The following is a 12,284-nucleotide window of genomic DNA, read 5'->3' on the forward strand; positions in this document are numbered from 1 at the left end:
TTCAGTACAAGAAAACTTAAGACTATTTGCTTTTGTTTTTGCAGGTAAAAAGGGGTAACTATGGAGTTCAAAGGACAGAACTCTTGCCTGGTGACCGGGACAACCTGGCTATTCAGACCCGGGGTGGCCCAGAAAAGCATGAAGTCACTGGTTGGGTGCTGGTGAGTACCAAAAGCTGCCAAGGATTTCATTCCTAGGATTAGACACAGCAAGCCTGGCAAAAGTGCCAGATGTCCTGCCAGGCTGCAAGTATTTGCCCTCCCACACCACACACTTTGGAACAAGCCTACCAGGAAACTGCTAACTCCTCTTTCAGAGGGAACTTAAAGAGCTGAGATTGGTTCAACGTTTTGGAAACAACCAACAAATAAATGAGAATATTTTCTCTTAAGAATTCAAAGCATGGGTGCCTGGCTGGCACAGTCAGTAGAGCATGTGACTCTTGATCTGAGTTGTGAGCTCAGTCAAGGCCCATGCTGAGCCTGGAAGCTTACTTTAAAAAAAGAGAAATTCAAAGCAAAATCCTCACGGGGAACTAAGTGGCTCAACCATTATTTTAATCAATTCTTAATGGTTATTTTTATTTGACCTCTGATGCTCCTAAATTGTACTTATATTCACTATCAGTCTTCCTCAAGCTGGTACAGCACATGTCCGCAGTTCTTCACCTATACATTGTGGTCAGCTGCCTCACTCTTCCAGCACAGTATCTGCACTGTTTCTGGCAGTACCTCTGCTAGGAATCCCCTATTCAGCCTAAGAAATAATGACCTAACTGGAGCCACTGGGGAAAGAGAGGACTGCCATAGAGGAGCTAATGATCCTTTTTCTTTCATAGGTATCTCCTCTCAGTAAGGAAGATGCTGGAGAATACGAGTGCCATGCATCCAATTCCCAAGGACAGGCGTCAGCATCAGCAAAAATCACAGTGGTTGATGCCTTACATGAAATACCAGTGAAAAAAGGTAGGTAATGAATCTCACAACCATTTAAGGATTAGTGCTATTTGTCTCATAGAGAAACAGAACCACGGATGAAATTTAGACGTAGCTCTTACTGAAGTTGTTAGCCACAAAGACAAGCCATCAACATGTGGAGCACATGGCTCTACGAGAACATCTGCACAGTTGATGGAACGCTACTGTTAAGACTTAGATGCTTTCATCTTATCTCACATGTAAAAGTCAAAACTCAAAACTTCAATGGAATGGCTTATATTTCCCACAACTTTCTATCCACATGGCAGTCTTCCTTGGTGTTGCAACCATTACATTAAATTTCCACTTTAAAGTAAATGATTGTGAGCAATTCTGGTCCTTCACTTTGAGCTTTTATAAGAGAAAGCCAGAAGGGACAGTATACTGGCAAGTACCCAACTCTACTCTGCCTTGCCATCAAAAAGCTGCCTCTCAAGCACCTATCCTGGCAGCATCAGAGCACTGCTACTTTACACTTATATACTGGTCTTAGACTGATGTCCGAACTGGCTTCTCTTAAACCAAAAATAACAAAAATTTATTATCAGCATCTGTCAAAACATCCTGCTGCACAGATCGCTCGGGAGGAGGAAGTATCAAGTAAATATGTGCTTGGTCAGATTCTCCTTGGCCAAGATGTGGACAGCCAGGTGATGAAACAGCAGTAGCTGACAGTCATGTTTCCGTCTCAGCTCTGCCACTAATTATCCTCCACTTGGAATTCTGAGAGAAAGCTTGATGACACAGAGGACAGTTCCTTCGTGTCTCTGGATCTCAACTTGCTTGTGAAATGAACTCTTCCACTTCTATAATTAGGTCCATCTCTCATTCGTAGACCAGAACAACAAAATCACATAGGTCAAATTCCAAAGAGTGTTTCACCCTATCATGTGTTGTTTTAGAGATTTTAATGTATTCATTTTTTTTAAACTTTTATTTATTTATGACAGTCACAGAGAGAGAGAGAGAGACAGAGACAGAGACATAGGCAGAGGAAGAAGCTGGCTCCATGCACCGGGAGCCCGATGTGGGACTCGATCCCGGGTCTCCAGGATCGCACCCTGGGCCAAAGGCAGGCGCTAAACCGCTGCGCCACCTAGGGATCCCCGAGATTTTAATGTATTCAGGAGAGGCAGAGACATAGGCAGAGGGAGAAGCAGGCTCCCTGCAGGAAGCCTGATGTGAGATTCGATCCTGGGACCCCGGGATCACGCCCTGAGCCGGAGGCAGGCGCTCAGCCACTGAGCCGCCCAGGCGTCCCCCTGTCGTTTGTACAGTTACTCACATATCCTTTATCCCCACATTTTAACATTTCCTTTATTATTATTATTTCTTTAATTTTCATCTTTTTCTTTTTTTAAACAGGTGAAGGTGCTGACCTATAAACTGCAGAATGTATTAATCTGCAACACTAAAAGTAGTCCTGGTAACTACAGCCTCTGTTCTTGCCTAATAACCAGTTTCTTTTCATCCAGTCCACTAACGCTTAGTTATATATTCACTGGTTTTACATAAAGGAAATCCAAAATAAAGATAACACATCAAGACTATCTACAAAAATTTATTGTCTATATACAGAAGAAAAGCATGCATGTAATTAAAATCAATAAAATGCTTTCTCTCACAAAGCAGTACACTGTTTTTTTTTTTTTTAAACATACTGAAGAAACAAAAATATTTACAAGTATCTTGAGGTTTTTAAAAGAACTAAACACTCATCATTCGAGGTGCAATACTCATAGACATAAGTTCCTGAAACAACAGCTTGCACGCATAAGGCATTCGCACCAAAGAAATCTGGAGGGAGAAGAAAAAGGTAATTAGCAAAACTGTATTTGAAATGACCCCACTCTCCTACCCCAGAAAAAGGTATGAGGTCTTGGTACTGTAGGTGATAAATAAGGGCTGATAACATTCATCCCTTATTTGCTACATAGGCTTGTGGTGGTTCTTTCTCCTGAGAGGCTTTGGTATTTCAGTCTTCTAGCCAGACATAATTTATATTCAACTTTTTTTAACACCTTAATTTAAAATGTTTAAAATTCCTTGTACACATCCTTATTTCCAAAAGATGAGACATTACCCCACTACAACTGGTTTTTAGAAAAATCAAATTATCTTTTTCCTCATTTAAAACTAAGAATCTTATATAGGTGTTAATCAAAATTGTGAAAATGCCAATCGGTTCCACCACACTGAACCTGCCTGCATAATTAAACCAACATAGTTATATCCTAAACAAGTATCAACTGCCAATAAGGTCTACACACCTGGGTTTTATTGCGGCAGCCTCGGCATTCATATGTATGGGTCCTCGTGTTAGCAATCGCCATTATGCCACAAAGATTGCAGACATGAACCTGATATGGATCTGATGCCTCAAACAATCTTTCCCTTAAAAACTGGGCTGCTCCGTGGGCAATCTGACAATCTCGTTCCATTTCTCCAAAACGTAGACCACCATCACTGTTAACAAAGAACAGATTCTCCATGAATGAGTCCCCCAGGCAATCAAGCCTACACTGATAAATGTACACTGGTAAAAGTAATGGAAAGAACAGGTGAATAATCACGGGTTTCCCCAGTATGGAAGTGAAATGAAATGCATTATTCAAAGGGCCAAAAAGTGGATGGTTACAGCTTCCATTTAATAGTCTCAATACATAAAATTCATAAAACCAATGATTTCTTAATGATTTTACCAAAAACCAAATCATCAACTTTGGAGAATGATAAACCAAGAAAGAATCAAGCATTTATCTTGCCTAAATGAACTACGTCACAAGGTTAACCAGTTGAGGAAACAAAGTTTCTCTCTATACAGAAGTATAAACAGGGACATCAAGTAACGATCATTAATGGCTGCTGAAACTGTAAGACACAACCAGATACTGGAAATATACAATACTGCCTATGACATTACTGCAAAAGAGGGCAATTCTTCATTTCATCAAAGCTCAAGATCTAATTAGCTATTTACAAGAAAAATAGGAATATATAGCCCCAGAATGCAACCGGCAAAATCCAGAGTGTGAGAAACCCTCCAGGGCTAACAATCCAGTTTCTTCAACACATAAACACTGCAAGGGAAAGGAAAGGTAGAAGGCAACCTACAGATTTAAAAAACAAAAACAACTCCAACTGCAAAGCACAGATGTATCTATATCCTAACTGAAAACAAACCTCCTTAAAAATTATCCAATCAGGAAAATTTGAACATTGGATACTTAGTAATATCAAGGTACAGCTCACCCTGAACAAAGTGTAAGGGGCTCTGATTCCTAACCCCCTCCTGCAGTCAAAAATATGTGTAAACATCTGATCCCCCAAAAATCCTAATAGCCTACTGCTGACTGGAAGCCTTACCAATACTAGTCAGTTAACACATACTGCACATATGTATTCTATACTATATTCTTTTTTTTTCTATACTATATTCTTAAAGCTAGAGGAAAAAAGTGTTAAGAATTGTAAGAGAAAATACATTTACAGTACCATATCAAAAAAATGTGCACAAGTACACCACAGTTAAAACCTGTATTACTCAAGAGTCAACTATAGTGTGATTAGGTGTTTTGGTGGGCTTTTTGTAATGTTCTAATACTTTAAAGAAGTTTTCTGAGTGTAATCTGTAGACCCAGTAAGGGTGGAAACTATTTTCGTAATATAACACATTTTTACTTCTTTCACTGTATTGACATGTGCACTGAGATGGTTGCAAAATAAACTACAGGACACAAAACAAGGCAGTGGAACCAAACTTACTAGCAGTCATATTCTCCACTGTGAAGGGAAGAGGGAAAAGCCAGTTTCACTTAAGAATGTCATTAATAATAAAAGCCTGGGTGGCTCAGTCCGTTAAGCATCTGGCTCTTGATCTTGGGATCAAGAGTTCAAGCCCTGTGTTGGGTTCTGCCCTGGATGTGGAGCCTACTTAAAAAGAATGTCATTAATAAAACCGTAAAAATAGTTTTATTAAACCCTGATTCTTGAGTACACGTTTTTCTTAATATTCTATGACAAAACAGTTCTAAAGCAGTTCTGTTCTATACTAAGGATGCTTGTCTTAAAGAAAAACACTTGCATGATTCTGAAATAATTTCCTTTTCTCATGAAGTATCTTGAAAAAATCGCTGACACCAATTTTGTTAATTCACCAACACGAAAGACACCAACTATGTGAATCTGAATTCAGACCTGGGTATTGGACAGACTTTTTTTTTTTTTTTTGAAAATGAACACAGTAATCCTTTCACTTTGAGGAAAACTTCTAAGTATTTGTTGAAAATGATTAAAATTTGAGCTTTCAATCAAAAATTAAAAATTTTAGAAAACCTCTATTTAACACTGGCCTTGAGAGCTTCTCAATAAAAGATTTCTGATAACATTGGTGAAGGCACTACAAATGTGAACTTTTTTTTAAATAAATGAAACGCATCAACATGAACCAGTTTTTTCCAAATAGCCCCAGTTATAATGCTACAAAATTATACATGTGTAAAAGATACATTCAAAGTGCAAGACAGGCCAGAATTTTAATACAATATGGTTTCAGCTTCTACATCACAGCTAACCTTTAAGAAACTACAACTTGTTATTTTGGCATAGCATCAAAAAGAATATCCACAGTCATCTAAAAAGGTTATTAAAATATTTCTCCCTTTTCCAACTATATGTCTATATGAGGTAGGATTTTCCTCATATACTTAAATATAAAAAATATTGCAATGGATTGAATGCAGAAGCAGACACAAGAATCCTGCTCTCTTCTAGTAAACCAGCTCATTAAAAAGATTTGCAGGGGTACCTGGATGGCTCAAGTCTAGGTTAAGCATCTGCCTATGGCTCAGGTCATGAGGCCCAGGTCAGGGTCCTGGGATCAAGTCCCAAATGTCAAGCTCCAGGCTCAGCAGGGAACCTGCCTTTTAAGGACATTAAGGAGGGCATGTGATATGATGAGCACTGGGTGTTATAAGCAACTGATGAATTACTAAACTCTACATCTGAAACTAATGTAATAGATATAGGCTAACTGAATTTAAATAAATACATTTTTTAAAGATTTGCAAAAAGGTAAACCAATGTCACTCCTCACTAAGTTTACTTAGAAAATAAATTTTTCTTTAAAAATGTTATTTATGGGCAGCCCAGGTGGTCAGCGGTTTAGCGCTGCCTTCAGCCCAGGGTGTGGTCCTGGAGACCCGGGATCAGGTCCCACGTCGGACTCCCTGCATGGAGCCTGCTTCTGCCTGTGTCTGTGCCTCTGTGTGTCTCTCATGAGTAAATAAATAAAATCTTTTTTAAAAATGGTTATTTATATTAATGCCTAATGGGCTTATTAATGTTTTCTGTGATTTATTTTAGCAAGAAAGAGCAAGCAAGCAGGGGGAGGGGCAGAGAATCCCCAAGCAGACCCTCCACTAAGTGCAGAGCCCAATGCAGGGCTCGATCCCACAACCCTGAGATGATGTCCTGAGCGGAAATCAAGAGTTAGATGCTCAAAAAAAAAAAAAAAAAAAAAGAGTTAGATGCTCAACTGAGTAAGCCACTCAAGCCCCCTTATTAGTGTTATTTTTTTACTAAATTAACATTTTAAGTCTTAATTTTAACTTCTACCATGATTAACATCAATAGAAACAACTCAAAAACTCTTTAGGGTCCTGGAACCAAGAAATTTGAGAACCACTCTCATAAACATATCCTGAAATATATTCACAGAAGAAAACGATGTCTAGGCTTTGCTTAAAAGTAATCAGGAGCTGGTGGGAGTAGGGAGGTAAATGCAGTCAGTAAGTCTGGCCACTGATAATTACTGATGTGGAATGAGAGGCACATGGGAAGTTTCATTATACCATTACCTCTATTTTGGTATGTGTTTGACATTCTTCATTAAAAAACGTTAATTAATAATAACAATGATGGTGATGCAGCTCTCTTACCGAGATCTACCCTCCATGGGCTGTCTGTTAAGGATCTGAATAGGTCCCCTGGCACGAGAATGAATCTTATCATCCACCATATGCTTCAAACGCTGGTAATATGTGGGACCAATAAAAATCTGTGACGTGATTTTTCGACCAGTGAAACCATTGTACAGGACCTGAAACAGATTTTGAAGTACAGACTTAAAAATATTAAATATACATGCATAGACCATATGATTTCATTTATATGAAAACTGAAAGCAGACAAAGAGAGAGAATGTTTACCTTGGGGTGGGAATAGTAAATGGAAGGATACATGAGGATGGGAATAGTAAATGGAAGGATACATGAGGGGGCATCCAGGCCTAAAAGAGTTCTAATTTTTGAGATCTGGGTGCCAGTCACACAGATGTGTTCATCAAGCTATACATTTATGATTTGTGCACATATTTAAAGCACTGTCATACTTCAGTAAGAATTGATTTTTTAAAAATGAAACTACACATATACAACAAAGGATATAACTACTAATGTAAGAGCAAACATACCTCATTTCCTCTGAGATGGTAGCCATAATCAGATAACAGATTAGAAATCTTCTGCACGTTAACAGCATCATTAAATGGAGTGGCATCACCAATTTCACCCTTGTTAGCTGATACCTTTTTTTTAAAAAAAGTAGTCTTTAAAAGCTGGGTCTTTCTGTATTCCCTTAGAAGTCTTTATCAATAAAAATATATTCAGTTAAAAAATCCTTTCTATACAGGGAAGATTTTGAATTTAAAAATCTATGTTATGGAAAGCTGTAATATGTTTCATTTTATTAATATCTTAAATGAAATATTTATAACACTCTAATTTACTGAAAAAAATTAAACTTGGGCAGCCCCGGTGGTTTAACGGTTTAGAGCCACCTTCCACCCAGGGCATGATCCTGGAGACCCGGGATCACGTGATCCTGGAGACCCAGGATCGAGTCCCACGTCAGGCTCCCTGCATGGAGACTGCTTCTCCCTCTGCCTGTTTCTCTCTCTCTCTCTCCCTCCGTCTCTGTGTGTCTCTAATAAATAAAAAAATCTTTAAAAAAAAATTAAACTCAATTATAAGCCTTCAAAAAGGGAAGCTATCCATGAAACCAGATACAAAAAGAATGAGACTCCCAACTGTTTCCTATGGCTCAAAGAAAGTGACACTTTAATGCCCTCAAACCAAGTCACCTATGTGTTAGGCTATATCCATTCCGCCAGAACAAGATTCTTAAAAATGGAAAACCTACTGAAAGAAGCATGAATATAGCTAATAATACAGCTATACAATTAAGTTCACACTGAACTAACCACCAATGAATTAACTCCTCATCTACAGAAAAGAACCAGTCAAAAGATAATTAATAGATGTATGTAGAGGTCGGATGTAGTAAATTTAATAAAAATTCTGACTTAGCCAAAACGTCACAAATTTTTGCTGGGGGAAGAAACACACAATCATAACCAACTTAAAAATTAAAAGCAGGAAAAAGAAAAAAAAATTAAAAGCAGGAAAGTGGGACGCCTGGGTGGCTCAGCAGTTGAGTGCCCGCTTTAGGCTCAGGGCATGATCCTGGGATCCTGGATTGAGTCCCGCAACAGGCTCCCTGTGGGGACCTGCTTCTTTCTCCCTCTGCCTATGTCTCTGCCTCTCTGTGGGTCTTTCATGAATAAATAAATAAATCTTTATAAAATATATGAAAAAACAAAAGCAGGAAAGTAAGTATCATATAATCTTTTTTCCAAAAAAGAACCCTGACTCAAATATGAGAGAATCACCTATCATCATTTTGGAAGAAACATCAGTTTGGAACATACATTTTTAAAGAATATTTCTTACCTTCCCTTGAAGACATTCAATCAAGTGACCAATAGTCATGCGAGAGGGAATGGCATGGGGATTTATGATGATATCAGGGGTGATACCCTCACAGGTAAAAGGCATGTCCTAGGAAGAAATTTTTTAAAGGAGACAAATGTAACTCTCTTAACTATGAAACTGAAATGGATCCTCCCCTCTCTGAAGTTTCCTATGTTCTCAATTCTGTTCAACATGCTCTATTCATTTACTTACTCAAAATTAAAAAATCAAGCCTCTATCACCTTTGCACTTTTAAGTTAAAGCAAATTTTGATTCTGTAAAATGTTAAACTGTGGGTTAGGGTGAGGGAAATAAGAGATACCTACCTCTTGTCTGTACTGAATACCACAAGTACCCTTTTGACCATGTCGACTAGCAAATTTGTCTCCGATCTGTGGAATTCTAACAGAGCGGACCTGAATTCATACAAAAATAGGTTAGTTAACTTAAGTCAAACTGGTTTACTTTTCATAAAAAGCAGTATGAAAAAGCTATACTCACCCTTATTTTACAAAATTTATATCCTTCCTGGTTGAGAGTTACCATAACCTGATCCACAATGCCAGTCTCACTAGTTCTAAGAAACGTGCTACAGTCTCTCTTGGTATAGCGTCTATTAGTGCCCTCTAATTCATCTTCATTTTCAGGCAAGGTGACTGTTTTGCCTATAATAACATCATCTCCTGATACACGGACTCCAGGAGCTATCAAACCATCATCGTCCAGCTTGTCATAAATGGCATGCCTCATACCTACGAGGAAACAGACACAGAATTTTCTGAAATGGTACTACTATATAAAGTATTTAAAATGTCACATAACCCGGGGCACCTGGGTGGTTCAGTCTGGTTAAGTGCCTTTGGCTCAGGTCATGACCTAAGGGTCCTGGGATTGAGCCCTATAATGGGCTCCCTGCCTGGTAGGGAATCTGCTTCTCCTCCTCTCCCTGCCCTTCCCCCCAAACTTGTGGTCTCTCATTCTAATAAATAAATAAAATCTTAAAAAAAAAAAAAAAAAGTCACATAATCCCTCCAAAAGATTAAAACCAAATCCTGAATCAGTTCCAAGTCAGAGAGAAGTTCATAGGAATCTTTAACACCATGAGCTATGTGTAATAATAATACAATGCTCTTACTCCAAATCCTACAAACTATTCTGAATTCTAAAAAAGTACTGGACTAACACTGGAAAATCAAAATGTCTATGACTTTGGATAAGGGTGTTGCCATCTTCTGATCTCAGAGGGCCTGGGTTGTGCAGTCGGTTAAGCATCTGACTCTTGGTTTCAGCTCAGTTCTGATCTCAGGGTAGTGAGATCAAGCTCTGCATCCTCCTCTGCCACTGGGGGTCTGCTTGGCTTTCTCTCTCCCTCTTCTTCTGCCCCTCCCTCCTACACTCACACTCTCTCATTGAAATAAACAATCTTAAAAAAAAGAAAGAAAAGAAAAAGAATATGCCCTCTACACACATCCTCTCAAGGAAATTTTGAATTTCATCTTACGTAATCTTAACTCCACTGGACATCAATTCACTACTACACAGAACCACCCACAATGGCTCTATTTCTATGGGATAACAGAAAGATGACTTAAAAAACAAGACACATTTTACTTCACACATTACCATTAGAAGTCAAAACTGTAGCAGATACATACATTTCCCTGGGACAGCCCATCCATCCCACTGCATACAGTTTTTAAGTGTCTATGAAAATAGTAACTAGACAATAAGTTTGAGTTTTCTAAACAAAACAAAAAATTCCAGGTATCCCTTTATCTGTTAAATGTATACAAATATGGTGGCTAGACAAATATTATGGACACACTACAATGTGGAGACGGGAGGGAGTTCCCATGCAAATACATAAACTGAGTGAAAAGTTCACAGTACAGAAGTACTGTATCCCATGAAATTATATGACCTCTGTGATGTCCTAAATACCCTCTCTGATGCAGGATCTACCAGGATGGAAGGATCTTAACAAGCCAACTCCTATGTGTAAAGACTTTTGGCGAACACACATATTTTCTTATATATCAGCTCTAAAAATAGTGGAGGGGGGCAGGGGGGAGGTACTAATTAGGAAAACCATGGTGAGTTAACTTTAAATTCCATTATTTTAAATGTCAGTATCACTTACCCTGGCATGTTTCGCGAGTTGGCTTCTCAAAAACTTCTTCTTGATCAAATCCTTTCTTAGATTCCTGTTCTTTATATGATCGATAGAAGACAGACCTAAAAATGCATGGTTATAAAGGTAACTTCTATTTTCCTTTTATAATAGAGATTAGAATATACCAATAATTTTTACTTTGATATTTGGGAGACGATTTAACCATGAATCTAAAATAAGAGTTAACTGTATTAAGAGTCAAAGTTAAATCTTAAATGGTATTATATGCGCCACACATGTAGCATTTGATCTGTATCTTAACACAGCTGGATTATATGTGAGAACAGGAAGGACCTAAGGTCACAACTGCAACCTCCTACCTAAAATAAGAATCCCTTCCCTAATAACCCCCAGAGAAGGTCATTCAGGATCTGCTCCAATATCTCTAGTGAGAAGTTTATGATATTCAGATATCATGCCCACTCTCTGGTCCTAGTTCTATCCTGACACTATGCAGAAAAAAATCCATCTTCTCAATTTCTAGTTTTTAACCAATCTTCATATGCCATGTATCTGGGACTGTCAATAAAATAACTAAAGCATAAGAATAATAAAGATTGAAAAAATACTATAATTTTAATAGTTATTTGCGGGTCCTAAGATTAATAGGTTTATTTCTTTAGTTTATTTCTTTAGACATTTCTGTATTATAATTGCAAACATGTATTTGCTTACCAAAAAGAGTAGAGGGTGGCGACCTCAAAATATTAGCATTTGAAAATCCTGAGACACAGGAAATAGTGTCATTCCTTCAGTCATTCATGACCATGAACCAACTGGGCCTGTTTTCTGGAGCAGGGCACTGATTTCGCCACACTGAACTCTATACAGCTATCTATACAACAGTATGTACTGGCCAGATATACACATGGCTTCATGAATGGAGGCAAAAGAGTAAATATCGTAACAGAAAAACTCTGCTGTCAGATCATTTTTTCTTCTAGCCTGACTTTCAAAACCACCAAAAGTTTGGATACATACAAGCCAAATCTATTTTTTTTTAAACTTTTTTTGATTAAAGTATTAATTCTTGCACTGTATCTGTGTTTTGACAACTGTTGTAAATAGCTGACCTGAAAAAGCCTCTGTCTACAGCTGAACGATTCATGATAACAGAGTCTTCTTGGTTATATCCAGTGTATGATGCAATGGCCACAATGGAGTTGATACCTGTAGTGCATGTAAGAGCATACATTAAAGCCTCATCCGGGAAACAAAGAAAAACTTTCTTTATTTTTAAAAAGTTAAAAATTCCTTAAATTTTTTATTCCTGGTACCACTACTGCAATTGACAGGACAATATACATGATGTAATGAAAAAGA

The 12,284-nt window shown here is 38.0% G+C and overlaps 2 protein-coding genes across 2 annotated transcripts in view; one reads left to right on the forward strand and one right to left on the reverse strand.

Moving 5' to 3' along the window:
* IGFBP7 (insulin like growth factor binding protein 7) overlaps positions 1-2,605 on the forward strand; it is a 68,392-nt gene extending 65,787 nt beyond the window's left edge. Inside the window, exons 3-5 of the mRNA XM_072748916.1 lie at positions 45-161; positions 839-965; positions 2,343-2,605. Of these exons, the coding sequence (XP_072605017.1) occupies positions 45-161; positions 839-965; positions 2,343-2,362 (264 nt within the window). The 3' untranslated portion in view covers positions 2,363-2,605. The remainder of the gene's footprint in view (positions 1-44; positions 162-838; positions 966-2,342) is intronic.
* Positions 2,523-12,284, reverse strand: part of POLR2B (RNA polymerase II subunit B) — a 46,859-nt gene continuing 37,097 nt past the window's right edge. Inside the window, exons 17-25 of the mRNA XM_026003553.2 lie at positions 12,035-12,131; positions 10,929-11,023; positions 9,290-9,540; positions 9,115-9,204; positions 8,768-8,875; positions 7,450-7,563; positions 6,917-7,077; positions 3,248-3,443; positions 2,523-2,774 (exon numbers count right to left, since the gene is read on the reverse strand). Coding sequence (XP_025859338.1) covers positions 2,685-2,774; positions 3,248-3,443; positions 6,917-7,077; positions 7,450-7,563; positions 8,768-8,875; positions 9,115-9,204; positions 9,290-9,540; positions 10,929-11,023; positions 12,035-12,131 — 1,202 coding nt within the window. The 3' untranslated portion in view covers positions 2,523-2,684. The remainder of the gene's footprint in view (positions 2,775-3,247; positions 3,444-6,916; positions 7,078-7,449; positions 7,564-8,767; positions 8,876-9,114; positions 9,205-9,289; positions 9,541-10,928; positions 11,024-12,034; positions 12,132-12,284) is intronic.

The sequence above is a fragment of the Vulpes vulpes genome, chromosome 2 (assembly GCF_048418805.1).
Source record: "Vulpes vulpes isolate BD-2025 chromosome 2, VulVul3, whole genome shotgun sequence".
NCBI lineage: Eukaryota > Metazoa > Chordata > Mammalia > Carnivora > Canidae > Vulpes > Vulpes vulpes.